Source organism: Hibiscus syriacus, unplaced genomic scaffold (genome assembly GCF_006381635.1).
Source record: "Hibiscus syriacus cultivar Baekdansim isolate YM2019G1 unplaced genomic scaffold, ASM638163v2 tig00001311_pilon, whole genome shotgun sequence".
NCBI classification, from domain to species: Eukaryota; Viridiplantae; Streptophyta; class Magnoliopsida; order Malvales; family Malvaceae; genus Hibiscus; species Hibiscus syriacus.
Window position 1 is genome coordinate 1 of NW_024061863.1, and position 26144 is coordinate 26144.

General features: G+C 35.1%; 1 protein-coding gene and 2 pseudogenes across 1 annotated transcript; 1 reads left to right on the top strand and 2 right to left on the bottom strand.

Annotated features, from left to right (window-relative positions):
* The first annotated feature begins 6969 nt into the window (after nt 1-6969).
* Nucleotides 6970-9874, top strand: LOC120124863 (annotated as a pseudogene).
* A 1831-nt stretch (nt 9875-11705) lies between these two features.
* LOC120124883 lies at nt 11706-13268 on the bottom strand (annotated as a pseudogene).
* A 1644-nt stretch (nt 13269-14912) lies between these two features.
* LOC120124926 lies at nt 14913-16798 on the bottom strand. Its single transcript, XM_039143483.1, has 2 exons — nt 16160-16798; nt 14913-15197 (listed from the first exon to the last, which is right to left on the bottom strand). The coding sequence occupies exons 1-2, from the start codon at nt 16628-16630 to the stop codon at nt 15135-15137; spliced, it is 534 nt and encodes a 177-aa protein (XP_038999414.1). The 5' UTR covers nt 16631-16798; the 3' UTR covers nt 14913-15134.
* Nucleotides 16799-26144: the final 9346 nt, after the last annotated feature.

Genomic DNA, 26144 nt, shown 5'->3' on the forward strand with positions numbered 1-26144 from the left:
AGAGAAAGTAAAGGTTAATACATTCTCTAATGTTTTGCTCTAATCTTGACTAGACTCATTTGCTTCCATAATTTCTCTGTAAAAACTGTTTGACAGGCAACCAAGTGCATGCTTCAATATCCCAAACCGACATTCAACTCTAAGATATTCTCTCCGCAAGTAGGTACTTGTTCCCGGCCAAAGGGTTTCAGCAGCATGACACCATTTCCGTTGCATTTCAAGAACTTGGTGGTATTTTCTCGAGGTGTCTGCTCTGCCAATGAAGCTGAAAATCGTGATGAACCTAAGAGGAAATATGTGAACATCAAGGAAGTGCATGGAATGCTATTATTGTGGTTCATGGTCATTAATATGTTAGTGTTATAATATAGGAAAGTGAATCTCGTACAAGAAGCCTCACGCTGCCTCCGCTTTTATCTGGTTGTTTACTTTGATATTTTGGTAGTTAGAAGTCTAAGAACATAACTCTTTGAGGGCATAGAGATCTATTTATTTGGTGAATTATTAGTGTAACAATGCTGAGTTTAATTAACATAACTTCGTTCCAGTTTCTGTTGATCTTTGTCAGCAAAATCCTTCGACCATTGTAGCTTACATATGTTGATTTGTTGTTGCATGCATAAACTCTTATGTGAGGATTCAATGGGATTGATGGGTTATGGTATTTCCTTATTCGTTGATAATGCTATTATTAGGGCTGGGCAACAAAAATTGAAAAACTGATAACCGATTTGAACTGTAGGTTTGACGGGTTATGGTTCGTAGGTTAAAAAACTGTGGTTACCGAATCGAATCGAATTTTATTTTTTAATTAATTTATAATAAATTTTAATTATTCTGTAATGTAAAAATTAGTGTTTTATACTTAAAAATAGTGAAATATGTTATAAATACTATATATGACTTATTAATCATTTTTATTTACTTGGAAAATGATTTTTAAAGAAAAATGTTTATGTAAAAGATTTTAAATTTTACTAAATAATATTTAAAAATCTGAAAAAAGTTATTTTGTCAAAATAAAATAAAATATTTTAAAAATCAAAGTTAAAATGGGAAATTGAAAATTGATAGATTAATAAAAAAAAATTTACCGAATGGAATATGCACTCGTAACTATTACTATTAGAATCTCACAAACTGTATTTACAGTTTTTAGTGGAAGAATAATGCAAGTAAAAGTTGTTGCCTTTAAAATAATGGGACTGGAAATGCTGCTTATTTGATTATAAACAATAATTAATTATTCATTCATTTATGTTACCTAGAAAAAATAGTAATAATAATGGAATTAGAAGTGGATAGAATGAACATGCCAAAACTCATTCAATTATGATGTGTTCAGTAATCCCAAACCAAAAATAGAAGGCAAGGCATCCGCAAAAACAAAGATAAATGCATGTTTCTGCGGATGAATTCTGGCATGCCCGCAAATAATGGTACAAGTGTCCAAACTCAAACCATTCATTATAAACTCCATTCCAACTTTTTCTCTCATTCGTTCATTAATCTTATAATTCAAGCATGATTTCTCTTTATATCTCCTTGCTTGTCTCTTTATGATTCACCATCTTCCCTTCCCTTCCCTTTCATTTTTATTTATTTTATTACGTCATCATCGCCAACAACATTCACCATGGAAGCTTCCCAACTCTTGTTCTTATAACATTTGCTTTAGTGTTGGGTGCTTCCCGTGGTGATTTTGACTTACTTCAAGATGTATGTGTTGCCGATCCCTATTATTTGGCTTACAAGCCTAGGTCATGGGAGTGAGTCCCTCGTGTACAAACTGCATTTTCAATTCTTTGAAAATCTCAGCCGAGAAGAATAATTAATGTTAATGCCCTTTCACAAACTTATCTAAATACAGCCACACATCAACTATACAAAATTCAAAGCTATCTATTTATTGTTCATATTCACGGGCATTCCGGTTTCGGTAGTTGCTGTGCCATGTGAAAATAAAATAAATTTTCTGTTACGACTTAGGATAAATTACAAATTTCATTATTCAAATTTCTTCTTGCTTCCATTTTGGTCATTAAATTTAAAAAATTTCAAGTTAATTATTGAATTTTCAATTTATTCTTATTTTGGTCACTCTGTCATTTCATACGTAACGATGTTATGACAGTGCATTTATTTTAAAAATTATGAGATGATCCCAAAACTTCATTCATATTTTTGTGTAAAAATCCTAGATTCTTTTTGATTTTGCGTTGGTGGATCATCTTCTTCCAAATCCTAACAGTGGAGAGGCAGAGAAGGGAGGAGCAAGATATATATCCTAATTTCACATTGAATGTCAAGTATTGGATTGGAAAAATATAACTTGATAGAGTGGTAGAAGACGATGAGGCGAGTTCACCAGTGTCTCGAATGGTCGGAGAGCGATGTTGCCAATGTCAGCATAAAACATGGATGGAACTATAGAACTTTCATCTTTAGAAAAAAAAGATAAAAGAAAAATGATGATTGAATTACACGTGTCATGTCATAAAATCAGCATACTTCAGAACATATGACTTCATGTCAACTTTCCATTTATGATTTAACGCTTGAGTGATTAAAATAGGAGTATTGAAGTTTAATGGTTAAATCGATTTTTTAAACTTTAGTGACTAAATAAGAGTGAAGTCAAAGCTTATTGGTACAATTGCAATTTACCCTTTATAAAGAAAGAATGGTTTCAATTTTCACATGTACATATAAAAAGGAAAGTTGGCGGATAAAGTGCAGATTCGCTTGATCTCATAGCAAAGCAATTCGTCATTGGGGTTGAAAATTAAGGAAAAGAGAAAATGACGGTGCAATTGTTGATCTGATTTCACATAAGCTGCTTCTTAAAAAAGTTAAGTTGAAGGTCAAGCACGACACGATTCCCAGTGGGATGTGACCATGTGATTTGGTTTCGTTCATACATGGATCTGCCTCTTTTTCGAAAGGCCATCTCCTGCTCTCCGTTCCTCTTCTGATGTTTTCCCCTCCCCTGTTTTGGTGTAAGGTGAGAGAACTAACGCCACTCCAATGGCATTGTATGGAAGCAGTGCAGAGAACATTTAATCTTGGAAAATATGAAAAATATTTTTCAAACTACAATTACAAGCAAATAATAAATTTGAAATTATAAAGAAAAAAGAACTACAGAGGGAGAGTCAGAGGAAGTGATCCTTCACGAACTACAATGGCCTACCACAGGTATCATGGGTTAAAATTGTGGCGGTAATGATTGTTCTTGAAACGAACATATCTCCTTCTACGACACGAACTACCATCCTACGAGGACCGTACCACGATGACCTCTTCAACCCCCAATGATGTCTTGATTCTCTCCGTTATGGTCCTCTTTCTGCAGAACTGGTAGCTCCTCAGGAACAGCTGCCGCTTCTCCATCATCACCATCATTCTTGTGCTCCATATACCCATTATACGACACAACATGATCATCATCACTACTCAGCACAGCCATTGAACAAATGTCTCAGGCAGAGATAGTTCTGCTCTGGTGGGTATTTAAAATGTGCAGGAACTCGCTCGCTCAGAGTGCCAGATCAGGAAGCGAGGCAACTGTCAAACGATTCGAGCCGCCTAAGCCTAGAAACAAAAAGACTTGGATTGAAAGTCAAATTATAACATCTCCCCCATAACAAAATTTTGAAGGCGATTCGTGCACTTGAAGGATCCGCAGCAACACAATCACGCAAGGTGCGTGGCAAAAAAAATTTACAAGTTATTACAAATTAGGATGTAATGTAAGATAAGGACAAGCAGAAGAGGGTGTGAGGTGGTGCATGTAGCCTATGCCTATTGAGTTAAACTTCTATGTTAACACTGTGTTTGGCAGTGCAAGACATTGAGTGGATCATTCACACTGCAAAATTTAGTCCAAAAACAAACATCTAGCGAGTGTAATCTAAGCTCATGACACTTGTGCCGGCTGGGTACTAGATATATAATATTGGGTTAGTCTAACTCTTACCACGATTGGGCTTTACTTGCGCCACAAGATCAGTTGTACTTAACAATTTTATTCTTAACCGTGTAACCAATAACACAAGAAAAATAATATCTAAACTAATCCCACGTAAACTCTAATTAGGGTTAGTTTAGTGCTGAAATGTTATTATTCACAGTTTGGTTTGAAAGCATTGCGTTAAATGTTCATATCAACATTATGTTTGAAAGTAACAATCAATAATTTTTAATAATAATATAAATTAAAAATCCCATGTTTTTATTGGAAAAAAATCCATCAGTTCCTTTTTTTTTTTTTTGCAATCAATTAAATCAAAATTAATGTGATTATTTGACCTATAGAAATTGTTATTGACTATTACATTGGTGATATATCAATTTACATTATTGATATGATGGTTCACATATGAATAATAACATGATAGAAAATTTTAATATGAAAAGATTCCCCAAAATATTCTATGATGTCACCTTTTTTTCCGATGTTAGTGTGAATGGGCTCTCTAGCATTTAGATAAGTCTGAAGCCCGGACAAAAAAAATTAGGTATTACAATCTTAATATTTTTCCTTTTTATAAAGTAGGAGCATATCTCAATAATGAAGTTCGAGGTGGAAGAAATAATTGGATTCAGACTTAAAAGCAGTAGGGATGAATGGCTAATTGGTAGTAGCGAGCAAACAGGTCATTCTCGTGTAATAAATTATCTCGAACCCTTTAACTTGTACGTAATTTTGCGGCATCCATGCACCATTATGCTTTATCAAGATCATCATTTGAGGTAAGAGTTCAAAGGCCTCAAGAGAAGATACAAAATATTAGATTCAGTTAACCCAGTGATTCATATTCTCATCTCAACGACACACATTCGGTTTTAGTTTGTAATCTTAATTTTTATGATATCTTATGCTAATCGTGAGGTAAATTATGTTGTCCACTCACTTGTGCACTGGATTTTGTTGAAGATCAATTCTTTTTGTTTGTATTTGATGAATTAGAATGTATTGCGAACAATATAATTTTTGATGCTATTGATATTTAATCTAATTTAAGTTTTTTTTTCAAAGAAAAAAAAAAGTTGAATCATATTCCCATGATCCGTTGGATATTGGCTAATCTGGTGATTCGTATTCCCCTGACCTGGTTCTAAATTTCACACTGTAGACTTATATAATTTTATAACTCTTTTGTACAATTTTTTTAAATATCTTCAGTGTTTGCATTTTTCGTTTAAAGTGTACACAAAATATGTGTACTCATTCTACTTTTTTTATTTATATTTTTATTATTACCTTGTCCAATTTGGTAAGAAATTGCTGTAAAATAGGTGTTATTATTGAACGAGTTAGTTTAGTGGACGAGGCACTAGATCCTTTAAGCAATGTTAGAAGTTTGAATCTTGACATTTGCAAATAGAGCAAACTAGGTTGGGAGGGTCGTCTCCATAATGGACATCTACAAAACTGATCCAAAATAATCGATCAATAGATCAGATACCTGTGTTTAAACAGAAAAGATGTGTTATTGTCGATGCCACTGATCCTAGATTACAAGGTAACTATGTGACGGAAGAGTTAGAGAATTGTCACTTAGCCTGATATATTTCTCCTCCAAGCTTCTTCAATGGCAATGGCTTCAATTTCATCCCAGTCTAATGTTGTTTGCCACTGTGTTCAGCAACTCAATATCATACGTCAATCAGGGGCGGCCCAAAGATTTGAGAGGTTAGGTTTGAAGAAAACTGCATGATATATTTGGAGCAATTAAATGTTAGGTTTGAAGCTTCTCGGATGCCATGTTCTCATACTTTACACGATGGTTGCATTAATGAAAAATGACGGTTATAATATTGGAAAGATAACGACGAGTAAAATAAATAAGATCAAAAATATAAACATTAAGATTAATTTACGTTAAAAATCTTAGAAAAAACTACGGATAGAGAAAAGAAATTCACTACAATGTTGAAATTATAAGGGTTTATAACTACAAGACTTCACACGGATTCTAATAGTCGTCTTAGTAATCCTAATCCTACTATATAATGAGTCTTCTTCAATACACATTCATACTTTCAGTCAAAAACTAACATAAGAAATATAGTCTTATAAGGATTTATGGTAAGGTCCCTCTGTACCCGCACTCCTGGTCAGGATCAGTGGCGGCTTTAGTCTGAGAGACTTTATATTCATCACATGTTTTCTTTTTCTCTCAATTTATTTTTTTCGGCTAGCGAATCATATCGTAAACTTTTCGGATCGAATTAAAATAAAATTTAGATCATATACTTTAAGACCTTATTTTTGGGTTTGAGATGGCAACTAATCAGATCGAGACTAAACAAGTTTTCGCATTTTTTTTATCATTCATTTGTAGCTTATGGGAACAAAACTAGTTTAGTCATTTTAGGATAAAACATGAGAAATTATTTTCCTAGTCAACGGTACCATGTTTTTGTTCTTGTAACTAAAGCAAGTGTGTATATATATATATATATATATATATATATTTCATATTATATCAAAGAAAATTCTGAATTGCAACTCAAATCAATACATTAGTGTGAGCATGTGATGATAGTAAGATTTTTGCAAAAGATTGTATTGAAGTCAATATCTGAAAAATTATAAACATAATCTCATAAAATACTGCATAAACAATATGATCTTCTAAAATAGTGAACATAATCAATGGAGGAAATTAGAAGACTAAAACCCGATTTCATCAAGTTATAAATTAACTCCTTGTTCTGGAAAGTTATGAACATAATCTGTCCGGCTGCAAAATATCAGGAACAACGTATCCTGAAATGGTTGTAAATCACAATCATTTATGGTATGAATAAATTTGACTGATATTCCTTGGTTGCTGTTTGCCATTCAAAGGAAAATATTAAACACTCCAGATAATAGGTTAGAGTCTATATTTTTGAATCCACTATAAAACACCAGTTATGATTTATGTTCTGTTCATAATCTAACAAAGAGGGGAAAACATGAGAAAATCAAGTTTCTTATTGTTTCTTCACATTTCTGTCATTCTCATGCTTTGCATGAGCCATTCTTCTGGTGCTGTAGAAGAAGATAGAAAGGCAAGTATTTTCTTTTATGTCTTTCAAGTGAAGTTTTTGTTATTTTAACGAAAGATAATTAACAACGTTTTCCTTAAAACTGCTGCATAAATTATAATAACGCGTGATGGTACAGGTTTACATTGCATACTTGGGATCACTTCCTGATGGAGACTGCAGTCCATCTTCCCATCATTTCAGTATGCTTCAAGCTTTTCTTAAAAAGAGGTTGGATTTAAGGATTTTGGTCAGATGAAGCTCCTTGGAAAATTACTTATTCACAAGTTACAGAAGGAGCTTCAATGGATTTGCTGCTAAGCTCACTGATGAAGAGGCAACGGAACTTGCAAGTAAATGGTACAAAAGTTCTTTTTTTCAATCAATTATGTTGCATTGGTGATACATTTTTACCACTTCAATTGCATGCAGGCTTTAATGGAGTGGTTTCGGTTTTTCCTAATAGAGTTTATCACGTTCAAACAACAGGATCATGGGATTTCATGGGTTTTAACCAAACTGTTAAACGCAATGCTACAGGTGAGAGCAATGTCATTATCGGTGTCGTTGATACGGGAATCTGGCCCGAGTTGGATAGCTTCAGTGATGATGGCTTCGGTCCTCCTCCCAAAAAGTGGAAGGGGTCTTGTAAGGGTGGCCTATACTTCACTTGTACAAGTAAACATATATCGTTTTTTGCAATCTCTTACAGCTAATCAAGTCCCTACTATAGTTTACTAATGGAAATCAGTACTTATCTTTTAGTAAGCTTATTGGAGCTCGAGTTTACATCTCAGATTCGGCAAGGGATACGAAGGGTACAGCATCCACTGCAGCCGGAAACATGGTAGCCAATACTAGTTTCTATGGACTTGTCGAAGGCACTGCAAGAGGAGGGGTTCCATCAGCAAGGATAGCTGCATATAAAGTATGCGGCGATTCAGGGTGTTCTGCAGCATATATCTTGGCAGCCTTTTATGATGCTATTGCTGATGGAGTTGATCTTTTAACAGTTTCATTAGGAGCAGGCGCTTCATCTGATTTTTACCTTGACCCCATAGCCATTGGTGCTTTTCATGCAGCTGAGAAAGGAATTCTTGTCATGCAATCTGCAGGCAATTTTGGTGAACCAGAATTGGCGGAGGGTGCAGCGCCATGGATGCTTTCTGTTGCTGCAAGCACAACAGATGGCCTTTTCATCGACAAGGTTGTTCTTGGGAATGGGAAGACACTAACCGTAAGAACCGTGCTCTTCCATATTTGTTAATATCATAGTTTTTTTTTTCATTTGATAGTAATGATTACCACTTTGCAAGCAGGGGTTTTCAGTGAACTCTTTCAGTCTTGATAGAAAAAAGGTTCCACTGATTTATGGCCATCCAGCAACAATTACTTGCGATGAGAGTGGTGCTCGGTTGGTTCCATCGACAAGATGCATTTCATTTAAAAATATTTAGAATAAGCAAAATGTTGGATATTTGGTGGTGTTTTTCCAGGGAGTGCTTTACTGGTTGCTTGAACAAAACTTTGGTAAAGAATAAGATCGTCGTATGTGACCTAATGGACGGTATAGACGAAACTCATGATTCCGGTGCATTGGGATCGATATTGCAATCATCTGAAAATATTTCATTTGTTGTCCCATTGTCTGCTTCAGCTTTAAAAACTGAAAACTTTGATTCACTCAAGGCTTACCTGAATTCCACCAAATATGTGAATTTCCCTTTAAAGTAATATGTTGGGAAAAATGGAAACTGATTCCTTTCCTATGTGTGACACAGAAAACCTGTAGCAGAATTATGGAAAAGTGAAACAATTAAAGATTCGTCAGCTCCTATAGTTGCTTCATTATCTTCAAGGGGCCCTAATTTCATTGTACCAGACATTCTAAAGGCATGCATTTCTCCTATAAACCCGCATTATCTCTCCGAAAATTCGCTTTTTTTATAGTTTCTTTTCCATAAATTCGATGCAGCCTGATATAAGTACACCAGGAGTGAATATCTTGGCTGCATATTCACCATATGCACCACCTTCATCAACTGAAACAGATGAAAGGAGTGTTAAATACAATATACTATCAGGAACATCATGTCTTGCCCTCATGTTGCTGCTGTGGCTGCATATGTTAAAACATTTCTCCCTGATTGGTCTCCCTCAGCCATCAAATCTGCTCTCATTACTACTGGTAACCTTTCGATGCAACACGTCTCAACTCTTATTAGCCTGTTCTTCTGATCTTACCATTGCTTTCTTTTCCCTGTTCATGATAGCATCCCCGATGGATCCGTTGAGAAATCCAGATGTTGAATTCGGTTACGGGTCTTGACATGTCAACCCCATGCAAGCCATCAATCCTGGACTTGTATACGACAATGTCAAAGGGGACAACATAAGGTTCTTGTGTAGTATCGGATACAGTGAAGATAATATCAGAAAGATATCAGGAACCAACACCACTTGCCCTAAAAACTCCACTAAAATGCTGCTGAGAAACTTCAATTATCCTACATTTGCTGCTCAAGTTAAACCAGGTGGTTCATTTACAGTCAATTTCCGAAGAAAAGTCACAACTGTTGGCGTGGCAACATCTACTTACAATGCAACAATCTTTTCCAACTCCAAACTTGACATCAAAGTGATTCGTCAAGTTCTATCTTTCACGTCTTTGAAGGAGAAGAAGCCATTCAATGTGACTGTTAAGGGAAAAGCTCCGGTCGAATCGTCAATTGAATCGGCTTCGTTGACATGGTCGGATGGCATTCATAAGGTTAGAAGTCCAATTGTTATACATACATATAAAAATTCGCCCAAGGGAAAATCTCATGACTGAATCTACAACCGATGTTAGTTGCTTCCTCTTTATGTTATATATATTTGGTCAATTTTTGAGCCTAGTTGTTGCATCTATTTGCAAGAAGAATAAAAGGATGATAGATATGGAAATAAATTGATTTTTTAATATGCTTTTTTGTATTATATGATTAGAGAAATTATGGTACAGACCATTCAAACCACATTAAAATAGCTTAAAATTAAAATTTAATTTAATTTTGTATTAGGTATTGCCATACGTACCTTTGGAGAAAACTTATTGAAGAAGGCCAAATCTTCTCGTACAAATATATTAATTTACTAGCAAGTACGATGATCATATATTTCTCACCAATCACCTTACGATCGGAGTATTTACCCGAAAGAGATTGAAAAAGGTATTTCTTTTCGATCTTCTTCTCCTTGAGTTCTCACCTAGAAACTATATATTCGTCACGAAATCATCTTCCTCTCTTCTCTAATAGAGATTCACTGATGAATAAAACTCCGTCTAAATAAATGAAATAAATCGCTAATTATGAATAAACTAAATTTATTCTCATCATCAAATATCAATAATATTAGATTATTTGAATTAAACTATTTAAATGAGAAATCAACAGATGATTTATTTTAATCACTTCCTTCCCTAAGATGGGGAAAAGTCAAATGACTCATAATATTATAAATATTTTAAATTTAGACAAAATCTTAAAATTTTAATTTAAAATTTTTTAAATGAAATTTAAATTATAAAATATGATTCATCATTAAATAATTTGAAATTTTATGATTCCACCCTACTTAATCAAACCCTCATTCCTATAGATAATAGACAAGAAGATGAATAGTCTTTGAAGACTAAAACAGATGTTCCGTATATGTATATATATATATATATATATATATATATATATATAAACTATCCAGAGCTTACGTGTCAAAGAGAGTATTCCCAAACTAATTATCAAAATAAATATCGCTCACTATTCACGCCTCACGGGGTCGAGTAATTTTTCAGTTCATAATATTAATTAAATACTTATTTTATGATTTATATTTAAATTTTATAATAATTTTTTAACAATATTATCTTTAATCATCGTACTTAATATTTATTGATTATTGATTAAATAATATAATAAATATGTTACGTTTCAAACAGGGCGGTACACCTATTATTTTGATAAAAATATTAAATTTTAGTCTAATTTATTAATGAAAATAAAAAATAAAAAAATTGCATACCCAAATTTTTTAGAATATGAGCATTAAAATTTTGGACTCTCATTTTTTAATTTCTAGATCCGCCACTGGTTTCAAAGTAAAATTATATTTTATGATTATGTTAGGATGATTAGAAAGTTGTATTTGTTTAGAATTTTTTACTTAATCGACAATGAATATGTATACTTTACAAATGTAATTACTCTAACTTGCAACTTCTAAAATAAATAATATTTTTCATTACTAAAATCATTTAATAGATTCTATTTCAAAGTATAATTAAATTCAACATGTACGCAGGAAATTAGTAACACTAATAGCTAGAATTATAAATTTATAATATGAATAGAACATATAGTATCAGGGATGCAACAACGAAAAATATTTTATAAAATTATAATTGATCTGTCATTAAAGTATAAAAGAACTGAAAAGATTAATAGGAAATAGGAAAATACACAAAAACATGGGTACTTTACGTACAAGAGTAAAGCATGAAAAGCACACGAAATATAAGAGAATACAGAAAACGGGGTTTACGCAAAGAAAAGGATGGACAAACGGGAAAGCCGTATTAGACACTATTATAAGTGTAATGGATAATTCGAACGGCGACGAAATCGTTATTTTAAGGACGAAATCATGTTATCCGACCGTAATTTGAAACCATGGTTGACATTACCCACATGCTTCGTTGTAGTAGCTGCCTGTCCCCGAGGAGGCACGTACTTGACAGGGTTTGGCTTTGGTCCCACCACGCTCACCGCCTTCTGGCTTCGGCAGCTCAGCAACCCCCCTTCCCCTGATTTCTTCTTTCCTCCATGATAATTCCCAACATTCTCCTCCGCTTCTGATACCCCAACCGAACCTCTCTCGAACCTTCTGCCGTCGTCACGCTCCACTCTATGCTTGCCTCACTTGGCTCGTAACACTCCGTCATCATTGGAGAATACGGACCCCCAAGGCTGAACCCTGAGGCCCCGTTATAGCCACCTGGTATCGATCTTATTGTGTTAAAACGCAAGGCCTCGTCCAACGAGTCTCGACGGTTGTACATTTGATATGACGCGGTGGTCTGGCCTTGGGTGGTTGTGGATAAGCTCTCGATTTCGAACAGGTCCGAGCTGGTATCGCTTGCCACATCATCGTCTGCTACGGTACTGGTTCTCGACACAAGTTTGTTCGGAACAGAAGTCGATAACGATGGTGATGATTCGTTTGGTGGTTGAAACACATCCAACGACTGTCGAGGCAGATCTTCATGACCCATTACAAGATCGGAGCTAATATTTCTATTCACTGCCATTCTATCGTGGGATGATTTTGGTTGTTGGTTAAGTATTGGAAACGTAAAGCCATGAGCAGCCGTCCCTGAACCAGTACTTATCAGAAGGGGTACTCTTGTTGTTGTTGTTGCTACCACACGCTGTCCTAAGCTCGAACGAAACTCATGATTCTCTTCTGAGATACTGTGAAGGCTGCTAGTTAGTTGTATGACTGGTATCTCTTGCTGTTTCTGATCATCTACCATGAGTTTTGGATTCAAACTCAACGGTGCTTTGGGGTCGACTTGAACAGACTTCTTGCCGGAGCAGGGGCAACATGGTCGCCAAAGCCATCGTTTTTTACCAGACCTTTTTCTCCTGTCATCGGTTGTGGTCATAGAAACTGCAATGGCACCAGTGGGATTTGACAACAAACCAGTCTGGCTATTCCAGCTAGCCTCCGATGACGGCGTTGGTGTTGCGTGGAAGGAACGAAGTCGGTATGTCATCCCATAACCATACCCGTCAGCAGCCGACGAAGCGGAGGAAAATCTACCGTCCAAGGCAGAATTATCTCCTCCAACCCCGTGCTCCGATGAAACATGAACCAGATTGGGTATATCAAGCGATACTATTGGTTCGCTGTTGCTCTCGTTGAAGTACTTTTTGGCATCAAAGATACTAATCTCCGTATCCTCATCTGCAGATACTTGGACACCATTCATCGTTTTCATCACTCTTGTATTTTCCATCATCATCTGCAACCAATCAGAGGTCAAAAGGTAAAAAGGAAAGGAAACAACTAATGGATATCTGAGAGTAGAATTGCCTCTGAAAGTCTACATCTTGCAGGTATATGTAGAGGTTTGTCCAAAACATCAATCATTCATGCATAATAATTGCATAAATAGTCTAACTCCAGCAGTGAATATTGAATACCAAATGAGGAAATCAGCATTCCCGGATTTTATCATTCCGTATTAAGGGATTCGAACATTTATCCACGACCACAAGATCTGAGAGTAGTAGACATTGGCAGTGAGCAGATCATTCACAGCCATCAGAGTTTCCAACATCCCATGGAAAATAATTGAATATATTCCCCACAGGAACTGTCCTATATGTAGTCTTGTTTTTTCATGGTATTCCTTAGATTTAACTTATGACTTTTATTTGTTCTGCACTTCTCTAATCTGATAGCTATATTTCGATTATTAATTTGTTATTAAAGGATAACGACGCTTATAGGCTTGAACACCACGAAGTACAGTATATTTAATGCTTCTATTTTCCTATAAAGGAAAGCTATGTTTAAAATAGATTTGCACTGTCGGCGCGTATAGAAACGACACGGTATGTTATTAAAAACGTCGTCATATTTTGCGATGTTTTCTACAACGGCATTTTTTTCGTAGTTGTATTCTCTGCCGTGTTTATAAATGTCGCAATAATTTATAAAATTAATAATCAACATAAATCTTTTATTATAGCACTAAATATTTGATGACAATATAAAATTATTATTAGTTAATAATTTAATGTGGAAATGTTTAAATAAATAAATTTATCCTATGCGTTGCAGGCTACAAACACGTGTATTTATATTTTTAAGTCCACCAAATTGTTAAAATATACTTACGGTGTTAAAATTAAAAATACAAATACATAAAATATAATGATTCTACGCTCATGTAAATTTACATTTTTTTGGAATTATAATAACAAAATCCGGTCCTATTAATGTATAATAAATAGTAAATAATTGTAGGATAAATATATTAAATTGAAGAATCACATGGCATCCTATCATTTTGGTGTGTTCTGTGGAACCCAATTTCCGGCAACTGGCAGGAACATTTTAGCATATGAATGTGCAAAGACTAGTTGGTAGCTTTGTCCAAAATCTTTTAGAAGCATGATTGATTTCGGGAGCTGTGCTTCCAAATCTTTGCATCTAGACTATACAGGTTAACTCATATACCGTTTTTTCTCTGATGAAACACACTATATAACTCGAGAGCTGTCTCATGAAGATTCTACTATGTTCATAATGCAGTATGTGTTCAATTTTAAATTTGAATAAATTCACCTTCAACTGATAAAATTATTCGAACTCGGATCATATAAGGAAAACAACATTCCCTTTATCATTGAAATCACTCATTAGTTCCAAACAGAAAGGTTTAAGTTAAAAGACAATGGGATGACACACAACTCAGTGAGACCTACGCACTCAAATGGAAGATGTTCAATACCCCAAGAGTTTTGTTACTTTGCTTTTTCTATGCTATTATTTATTTCCTCAAAGAACCTAGCACACGGACACAAACATTATGGCACGTGAAGAAAAGAAAGGATAACTGTTTGACTTAATTATGTAACCAAAGTTATAAGAACAAAATGAGTACAAAGAGCTACTTCTATTTACAGAGCACAACCTTAGTACCTTTGTATGTCCAGTGATTCATAACAAGCGGCAACAATATCTACAACATTAACTAAGAAAACCAAAGTCAAACAAATGCCCCACACTCAACCTTAACTCGTGAAAAAAAAAGACTCAAGTTGTTCAATTTTACTATTTGGCTTTACCAAAAATGTTATTCTTACTATGACAAGATACATTAGCTTGAATAATCAGAACAACATAGCGAGTGCGCAAACACAACTGGAAGCCAATGACCCATCAAAATATACTCTTGAAGAGAGAATCTTTATATGAGAATAGAAACTCACACGTGTAACAACCACCTTGAAACTTTAATATAATATTTATGCGTTCAGAGTCTATGATATGGCCCTCAGCTCGTGTTCTTCAACAGTTTCAGTACCACGTAACTTGGATGGTTCCTGGATTATAGACACAGTGTAAGAACATGCAGAGGCGAAGACAATATAATCCATCTTAGTATCTTGAGAGAGCAAATGAAACTTGCATGCTCAACTAGGAAATTATCAAATCACAATGCTTCAATCATGTCCAAGAACCAAAATTTTCAAAGACTAGAATAAGGACAGTACAGGAATAAAGTTAAGTTTATATGCAGCATCAAAAGACTTCCATGTGCATTGATTATTGTTTCTCAAACATTACAGGTAATACAAGTTTGACGAAACCAGAAACAAGAATCATTCGAACCAGCTAACCATAAAGACATATTGACAGTAAAATCATTATTCTCACTAATCAGAATCCATTAAACAAGGAACTCTGGAAATATAAAAGATTTCAACACAATTAGTTAAACCGAAACCAAATTAAGATTTGTTGCAAGCACTAAACTTTTCAAGAACTTGGGAATTAGGATATTATCAAGCTAGGACATAAAAACACTTTACCATGGAAAAGAAATCACAATGCTTCAATCATGTCCAAGAACCAAAATTTTCAAAGACTAGAACAAGGACAGCCTATAGAACAAACATAAGGAAACGACATAATAGGTGGTAAAAATTCATGGAGCACACAGCTAAACAACTAATAGGAAGAGTTTTATTCTGCTATATTATTGCAATCCATAGAAAAGAAAATAGCAATTTTCAGATGATTGAGGTAAAATAATATTATATTTCTTAAGTGACAAAATATATGATTGTAATTTTATATGCTACCAACTACTTCTGTTGTGTCTTTCAATTTAGCTATTTTCCATTCATTAGTAATCAAATATGCACTCATACTAATTAAATAAAATTATTAAATGAATGTGTGCAGACCCTAACCTCTGAAATGTACATTAAAGAAAAAGAAAAGAAAGAAAATATCATGTAAAAGTGAGAAATATAAGGTAAACTCTTAATGTAGAATCAACCTGATAATTCGAGAAGGAATCATTAGGATCAACAGCAGTGCAATCAAGGGGGGTCTCGAACAAGGACAAAGAGAACTGTTTATCAACGACGCCGACATCAAAATTGATCAAACCAGAGTCTGGATCATCGACACGTATGTTAATAACGGGAAACCATAGGAACAGCTCCTGCTGGGACATACCGGACAAATTCGCAATCTTCCGGGAAGATAAGATTCCAGTGATGTTGAAATCGTAATGGAATTGGACCTGGGAGTTGGAGTTGCAGGGTTGGGTTAGGTTCACTTGGAAACGGTTCGTCTCTGGATCAATTGAAAAATATGTTACTCCCTTCGGGAAGATACCCACAGGGAGGCCGTTGTGTTTCAAGTGGTCGTAGATTGAAGGAGGGGATGATGATTGGGCGGTGAGAAAATAAAGAAAGAAAAATAGGGAAAGAGTGGGAAAAGAAGGGAAAATTGCAATCCCCATGATTGGGGTTTATTTCCTCCCTCTTTTTTCCCCAAAAAATAAATTTTTGTGTGATTCTTGGATTGCTGATGATGCTTCGATTGATTTAAGGTTGAAGAAAAACGGAAGGTGCAGGGAACGGTTATTCAACAAGGGTTTGGATTTTATCGGGCTGTTTCGTGAAGATGTCAAGCACGCGCCAATTACGAGCGCTTTTATCTCGTGGGAAAAATTTTCCTCCGAATTACGGGGCTGGGTTCCCATCCAGTGTTTAATAGGATTAAGACACGTGTCGTATTTGCTTTTAGTGGTTAGGATTAAATCTCTTCCATCTTCACATATATTGCTGGGTTTTGTATGTTGTTTTAAACAACTCGAAGCTGCTATTCATGGGGGGATGTGAAGAAGATGCATTTTACAAAAATATAATACATTTAAAGATTTTTTTATAATGGAGGAAAATTTGAAAACAGATCCTCTAGCCAAAATCATTTAAAGAAGCTTACCTCATTCACCACTGCAGAACAGTTCTGACCAGTGTGCAAACTCTGCAGTGCAGAGAACAGTGAAATTGTAGTCCAACATACAAAAACAGGAGCAAAAATGCACACAACACGACAGATGAACATAAGGTTTCGAATGATTTTTTAATATATCTATCTGATTAGGTGAATTCAGCAAGGTAGGGAAATGTTTTTTTTTTCAGAACAAATAAAAAGAAGTCAAGTTTCAACCCTGGATGAGCCTCTCACTTTCAATATTATATTGCATATAAAATCCATAATACATGGTCAAAGCTTAAAAAGCAGCTGCTTATTTAAAAATAACTCCATTAATTTTTAGAGATAACAGAGAGAAAATAGTAATTTTAGACTTAATGAAAACCTCAACCACTGCCTATTTTGCATGCAACAAAGAACTCTGGCAACCACATTAATCAAACATAATCTGTTTAATTGCATGTTTTTTCTTGTCATTGTTTATCAAATTATGTAATTGTGTGAAATCACCATTAAGTTGTGAATTTGATTGTGTTGCATCTTAAAAGTAATCCATTTAACTTCACACCATGATGTATGATACCGTCACCAATATCAACAACATGATATATGATTTATCACTTATGTAACATCACAAACAACGAGCTAGTGACTAAAGTGTAAGATTTTAAAACTTCGTGATCAATTTTGATAAATTTAAAAGTTCAAGGATTTAATTTGAATTTATTTGTGTAAGATTGAAAATGAAAGGGCATAATAATCATTAGACAATAAATGAATTTAAAATTCATTAATGGGGTATTATAAACACGTGGAGAAGAAGAAAAGAGAAAATCTAGAATTTTCTCTCTTCTTCATCCTTTCTTCTTCCTCTTCACCGTGAGCTTCTAGGCTAAGGTAAAAAATCTTTTAGTTAGTTATTTCTTGTAATTTTTTATTGATTTTTATTCTTCTTGGGGTATTAGAGAAGTTTGAGAATTTTTAAAGAGAAGTATAAACTAAAATATGGATAAGTTATGTGTGATTAAGAAAAAAGAGTTTTTGAGAATATTGATGAGAAATGATTAGTAAATGGATTTTGAAGCTATATTTGACTTGTCATAAGTTAATTAAGGTGTTGGAAAAGGATTTGGGATGTATTGATTAATTGGTGTGATTTTTAGTTTTAAGTGAGTTAGTGGGATTTTAGATTGTTTAGAAGCATTAAAGTGATATAAGTTAGTTTTAATAAGTGTAGTTGAGTTTAAAGGCATGAAAGAAGTTAAATATGGGAGATTTAAGTGAGTTTTGGTCAAATTTCGAGTTGAAATATGTAATTTTTGAGTAAGGGTATCAGTACTAGATGAACAATACCGATACTTCAAAGTAAAAATAGGTGAAATCTGTGTTTGAGTATTGATAATGAAAGAACAATATCGATACCATAAGGTAAAATTGTATGAATCCTTAAAACAATATCGAAGGAGAAGCATCGATACCAAGGGTATCGATATTAATGGACAAGTATCAGTACCATTTTTAGAAAACAAATTCCAGAATGTATATTGGGTATCGATACTGAAGGATAGTATCGATACCATAGTGAGTAAGTATTGATATTGGGCCTATGGTACCGATACTATTCAGATTGAAATTGTGAATTAGGTGTTTCATTTAGCTTAAGTTATTGAGGATTGATTAATAGTAATATGAACTTCGATATTCATCTCAATCATATTATTGTGTAGATATTGAACGAAGACAATTTCCAGACAATTCGAAGTTATAAGTTGTCGACCAAGAGTGATAAGGATTTTGCTTTGACTGAGTGAGGCCAAGGTGAGTGCATACTACTATATATATATATTGTAACATCCCCAAAAGCCGGATCAGTGACTAAAATGTAAATTTTGGAAACTGTGTGCTCAATTTTGAAATAAGTTAAAAGTGTTGGGATTTAAGTAAAGAATTTTGATGATGGATTGAATAACATAGATGGATAATTAAAGGGGTAATTTAGTCTTTTCAGAATAAAGGATATTTTGTATTTCCTTTAAATACAAGTGATATACGTGGGTTTTGGGAGAGTTCTGGAAGCCTTCTTCTTGCTCTCTTCTTCTTCTTCTTCTCGTAGCTCCAGCTTAAAAGTAAGTTTGATTTTTAACTGTTAATTTCTGGAATTTATAAGTTGGTTTTGAATCTTTGGGGGTTATATAAGCTTAAGGAAAGCTTGTATAAACTTAAAACATCAAGAAGGGAGAATTAGAAAGGAATTTCTATTAAAAGATTAGAAATGAAGTTTTGATATAGAAATGTTTTTGAAATTCTAAGGATGAATTTGACTTGTCATCAATCTAATTAAGAAGTATAAAGTGTTAGAATTGGAATTAGAACACATTGAAAATTTGGTATAATTTTTTGAATCTCGTATGGAATATAGGATTTTGAGGTTTAAGATGAAATAAATGAATATAGATTGGTTTAAGTATGTGTACTAGAGTTAAGAATGAAAAGGGGATGATATATGAAGTGTTTGAGAGGAAATGAAGTAATTTTCGGGTTGAAAATATGATTTCTGGGCAAGAGGAATCGGTACCTATTCAAGGGGAACTGATACCCCTTCAAACGACAAAATTTCCAGAATGTCATGAGGGAATCGATACCCCCTCAGTAGGGAACCGATTCCCCCTAAAGGAAAAATGGGAATATTGGTTTAATAAGTTCGTTTAAGTTGCTAGTATCTAATTAAAAGGTGTAGGTATCTAATGATTACCTCGAAATGTACATTTATGTAGATTCTACGCATAAAGAAATTCCGGAACGTTTGGCAAGTAAGATCGATCAAGGGAAAGATAAGAGATTGGAATTGACTAGTGAGGCCAGGTGAGTGCATATTCAATAGTATACGATGTGCGATGGGAATAAGACTTGCGATGAGTCTATTTCCTAAAGTGTTACACATGAATTCATGATTAAAGGCATGAGTGGAATATGCATGTATGTATGCTTGATTATATGGATTGATCTGTTCTTTTATGTGTTGGATGATAAAGTATAAGTAATTCCATAAGAAAGGTTATGAATTATATGAGATATAAACTATGTGATCATAGTAAAATATAATTATTATTATATGATAAGTGAAATAAGCTGGATAATATTGATCTATAGGATGAAGTGAGAATAGTTGTAACACCCCCAACCCATACCCGACCCGGATATGAGTCAGAGATACTACATTGACTTTAAAATACAACTCTTAATAAATAATAGTAAAATATTTGAACTTGTATTAAGAAAATACAATAATATACATACTGTAATATAAGTTTACCAAAATATTCAGAGCATACACAACTTAACCCTTTAATTACATGCCAACTGCTATTTACATCACAAAATGACCTACTGCTTAAGTTGCTTCTGATCTGATGGTTGCAGGAGTAATACTGTCAAGCTGCTTCACCTGTCTCGTCTAATTCCTCAGACCCTACGTGTGAAACACTCACACGCTAAGTCATCGACTTAGTGAGGCAATAATAATAAGGCAATTGTAATGAAAATGTCATGATCATATGAGATGAAATGCAACCATGTACTTAATCAATGTAGTATACATCATCAATACCCATACCTGTAAGCGTATGACTGTAACATTTATAAATCTGTATTAATAAGTTTATTGGCCCATGATAGCATATTGAGAACCTAAGGTATTTGAGTAATGTGAGGTTGTGCACTATGCTGTCACCACAGCTCGTATAAATGCACCGAAGTGCCCCGTAGAATTGCACCGAAGTGCCCGTAGAATTGCACCTAAGTGCCCGTAGAATAATGTCCATAAGGACCACATAGAATTCCTTAAGAATCATATACATATACTATGGATCAAGTATGTGTCTTTCAAGACTTCACACAGGTTCCAAAGGATATACATATGTCCTAAAGAACCGAGTATACCCTCTACCATTGGCATGCCAACTATACCTATAGTTCTCATCTACATAACATGGGCTTATACATTTCCCGTAGTTCATATCGCGTAGACATAGTATTTCCATACCTTTAACACATAGGCATATCATTTACATACCTTTATCACATAGTTCATATAATTTTTTCTGCATATTCATGTCATGTAATACATATAATATGAATTCATGTCATGTAATACATTTAATACAAATTCATGTCATGTATCATAATATGGAATGTAATCATATGTCAAAAATATGGAATCTAGACTTATCACAAGTCTAGAACTGAATATACTACTATATTCATGCTATGCATATGCACTCACCTATACTTCTTTGCCTTTTCCTCGATCGATCCTACTTGTAGATTGTTCCCGAACTCGAGTAGGCTCGGTATCTACATAAACATAATTTTTTTAAGATGATCATCAGATGTCTATGTCTTGCAATTAAGCTTTAATAGCATACTAATTTAAGAAATTATAGCTTAGTCTTGCTTTCTTTTCTTTCTTTCTTTCTTTCTTTTTTTTTTCTCATGGGGGAATCGGTTCCCCTCCTGGGGGTATCGATTCCCCTCAAGCATTCTGGAATTTCTTATACGATGAGGGGGTATCGGTTCCCCTTGAATGGGTACCGATTCCCCTAACCCAGAAATCCTAATTTGAGCTCGGAAATCATCCCATTTCAGCTCAAACTTACATATTTCAATCCCTTTACTACTCTTAGCTCTCATACACTTACTTAAACTAATTATTATCCATTAAATACCTCTAAAACTTAGAAATCTAATTCTCCATATAGCATTTAAGAATCCAACCCAAATTCCAATATGTTCTAATTTGAATTCTAACCCCTCATACTTCTTAATTAGCTTCTTGACAAGTCAAAAATCTTATTCAAACTTCAAAAACTCATTCCTATCAAAATTTCATCTAAAAATTCATTTTCCAAATCTATCTCTAAAACACTTATCTTGTTGTTTTAATGTCATATAAGCTTTCCTTTAGCTTATATAACATCCAAGCTTTCATTTCCAATCTTAACAATCAAAGAAACTACCAAGTTCAGTTTCTCACCTTTAATTGCAAGCCCACGTTTGGAGAAGGAAGAGAAGAAATAAGAAAGAAGGAATGAAAGTATTCTGGAACCTAATACTCCACGTGGGTTCTCATATATCCCCATAACATATATATTTTTAATTAAAATTTCCTTCCAAATGACCATTTGATCCTTACCTCCATCTCATATTTACTAACCATACTTTTTAAACTATATAATTATTCTACTTTAATCACCAAATGTTGAAACTTTGCAAATTAATCACTCACCCGACATGGAGGATGTTACAAATCTCTCCCCTTAAGAAAATTCGTCCTCGAATTTTCATTGCACGAACAAATGAGGGTATTGATGTCGCATATCCTCTTCACGCTCCCACGTTGCTTCTTCTACTCTGTGATTTCTCCACAACACTTTGACCAAAGGAATGGTCTTGTTCCTCAATTGCTTAACTTCATGTGCTAAAATTTGAATCGGTTCTTCCTCATAAGTCAAGTCAGGACGAACCTCAATCTCTTCTGGTGTCACGATATGAGAAGGGTCAGATCTATATCTTCGAAGCATTGAAACGTGAAAAACATCATGTATCTTTTCCATCCCAGGTGGTAAAGTTAGCTGATATGCTACAGGTCCTACTCTCTTTACAATCTCATATGGTCCAATAAATCGAGGACTCAATTTTCCTTTCCGACCAAATCTCAACACCTTCTTCCATGGAGACACTTTTAAAAACACTTTATCTCCAACTTGAAATTCAATTTCTTTCCTTTTAAGATCAGAATAGGACTTTTGCCGATCAGAGGCCACTTTGAGGTTATGCTGAATTTCTCGAACTTTCTGTTCTACATCTTGAATTAAATCCGGACCAAGAACACTTCGGTCTTTGAGTTCATACCAATTTAATGGAGTACGACATTTTCTTCCATATAATGCTTCATAGGGGGCCATCTTTATACTAGACTGATAACTATTGTTGTAAGCGAACTCTGCCAGCGGTAAATACTTTTCCCATGATCCTTTAAATTCCATTACGCACGCTCTCAACATATCTTCCAATATCTGAATAGTTCTCTCTGATTGCCCATCAGTCTGAGGATGAAAAGCCGTACTAAAGTTTAAACGAGTCCCCAACGCTCCATGCAAAGATTTCCAGAATCTAGAAGTGAATCGAGGGTCCCAATCAGAGACTATGGAAACAGGTACTCCATGCAATCTAATAACTTCTCTAATATACAGCTCTGCATACTTCTCCATAGAGAAATCCATTCTAACAGGGAGAAAATGCGCTGACTTAGTTAATCGATCAACAATTACCCAGATTGATTCTCTTTTGTTCGGGGTCAAGGGTAACCCCGAAACAAAATCCATCGTAACATTTTCCCATTTCCATTGAGGAATGAACAACGGTTGCAATAATCCTGATGGAACTTGATGCTCGGCTTTGACTTGTTGACATATCAAACACTTAGACACAAATTCGGTGATGCTTCGCTTCATCCCTGACCACCAAAATCGATCCTTCAAATCCATATACATCTTGGTTCCACCCGGGTGCATCGTTAACGGACTGCAATGAGCCTCTGTTAATATTTCTTTCTTCAAGTCGTCATTGTCGGGTATTACAATTCTTCCCTTACAATATAGATTTCCATCTGACTTAATTTCAAAGTCTTTAATCTCTTTGTTCTTTGCTTGTTCAATTCTTTTCAAACACACTTCATCTTTACATTGCAATTCTCCTATTCGTTCCAACCATCCTGGTCTAAGGGTTAATTCTGCACAAAGACCACCATCTCCCGTTAAAGATAATCTTGCATCCATAGCTCGTAAAGCTGCAAACGTCTTTCTACTCAGAGCATCTGCTACCACATTAGCCTTTCCGGGATGATAGTCAATTATCACATCATAATCCTTTAAGAACTCTACCCATCTACGTTGCCTCAAATTCAATTCTTTTTGAGTCATCAGGTACTTCAGGCTCTTATGATCCGTATATAAGTAACAACGCTCCCCATAAAGATAATGACGCCAAATCCTGAGAGCGAATACTACAGCAGCCATTTCTAGATCATGTGTGGGGTAATTCCTTTCATGTGGTTTCAACTGTCTCGATGCGTACGCTACCACTTTTCCCTCTTGCATTAGTACACACCTCAACCCGTTATGGGATGCGTCACTGTATACTACAAAATTCTTGCCAGATTCCGGTTGAACCAATATCGGAGTTTCCGTCAGAATTCTCTTTAAAGCTTCGAAACTTTCTTGACATTCAGAAGTCCAAACAAATGGTACGTTCTTTCTCATTAGCTTTGTTAGAGGCAGCACAATCATAGAAAAATTCTTAACGAATCTTCGATAGTAACCGGCAAGTCCCAGAAAACTCCGAACTTCAGACACATTCTTAGGAACTTCCCAATCCATTATAGCTTTAACTTTATGAGGGTCTACTCTAATCCCAACTGCCGAGATCACATGCCCCAGGAAAATTACTTCCTTTAACCAGAACTCACATTTGGACAATTTGGCATACAACTTTTTATCTCTTAAAATTTGCAAGACGATCCTCAGATGTGTGCTATGCTCTTCATGGGATTTCGAGTACACCAGTATGTCATCAATAAAGACAACAACAAACTGGTCCAGATAGGGCTGAAAAATCCTGTTCATGAGATCCATGAAAGCAGCAGGTGCATTCGTTACTCCGAATGGCATTACGATGAATTCATAATGACCATATCTCGTTCTGAAAGCCGTCTTCGGAATATCTTTCTCCTGGATCTTCAATTGATGATAACCCGAACGTAGATCAATTTTTGAAAATACCGAAGCTCCTTTAAGTTGATCAAACAAGTCATCAATGCGCGGAAGGGGATACTTGTTCTTGATGGTCACCTTATTGAGCTGTCGATAGTCAATGCAAAGGCGCATTGATCCATCCTTCTTTTTAACAAATAACACTGGAGCTCCCCAAGGCGATACACTTGGTCGGATAAATCCTTTCTCTAGCAACTCTTGTAATTGATTCTTTAATTCTTGCAATTCTTTCGGAGCCATTCGATAAGGTGCCATTGCAATCGGAGCTGTTCCCGGCATTATTTCAATTTGGAATTCTACCTCTCTATCCGGAGGTAATCCTGGCAATTCAGTAGGAAAAACATCAGGGAACTCTCGAACTATTGGAATTTCCTCTAACATTTTCTCTTGAGCTCTTGAATCAATCACATTAGCAATGAAACCCTGACATCCTTGTAGCAATAATTTCTTGGCAGACATCACTGATATTACAGTTGCTAAAGGATTAAACTTTTCACTGCTCACACTTATCTCTGTTCCTTCTGGAATTTTCAGAGTTACCTTTTTCAATCTGCAACTAACATCTCCATAATACCGGAACAACCAATCCATTCCCAGAATCACTTCAAACTCGTCAAAGGGTAATTCCATCAGATTAGCAGGGAATTCAATTCCCTGAATCTTTATGGGACACCCCTTACAAACTTTATTCACCCGGGCACTCTGGCCTAACGGAGTTGTTACTATAATCTCATTACTCGTAGCTTCTAAGGGAATCCCCAACTCCTTTACTAACTTACTTGTAATATAAGAATAATTAGAACCCGGATCAATCAGTACCAATACTAATTTATCATACAACTGAAAAGTACCTGCTATAATATCAGGGTCATCACGGTCTTCACTTGTCTTTAGGTTGTATACTCGAGCAGTGGATCGAACTTCAGGTTGAGCAGAGAATTCAGACGGGTTCCTTCCTCTGCCTCTTCCTCGTCCTCTTTGTGAGAAAGAACCAGCTCTTCCAGATGGTGCCGGCTCACCAACAATCAAGGGACAATCCCGGACAAAATGTCCGGCATCTCCGCATCGAAAACAAGTCCCAGCTGCCATACGACAATCCCCATAATGGTTTTTCCCGCAGTGCTCACACTGTTTCCTTTGACCCGGAGTAGATCTCCCAGCACCGGATTCCACTGACTGCGTCTGTCTAGTTCTTGCCTGAATTGC

What these genes read in the sequence shown, in the direction of transcription:
- LOC120124926 (XM_039143483.1), bottom strand. Translation starts at nt 16,630, where the DNA reads ATGGGGATTGCAATTTTCCCTTCTTTTCCCACTCTTTCCCTATTTTTC. An exon ending in ATTCCTTCTCGAATTATCAG is followed by an intron (nt 15,198 to 16,159) that starts GTTGATTCTACA and finishes TCTATAATCCAG; the next exon opens with GAACCATCCAAGTTACGTGG.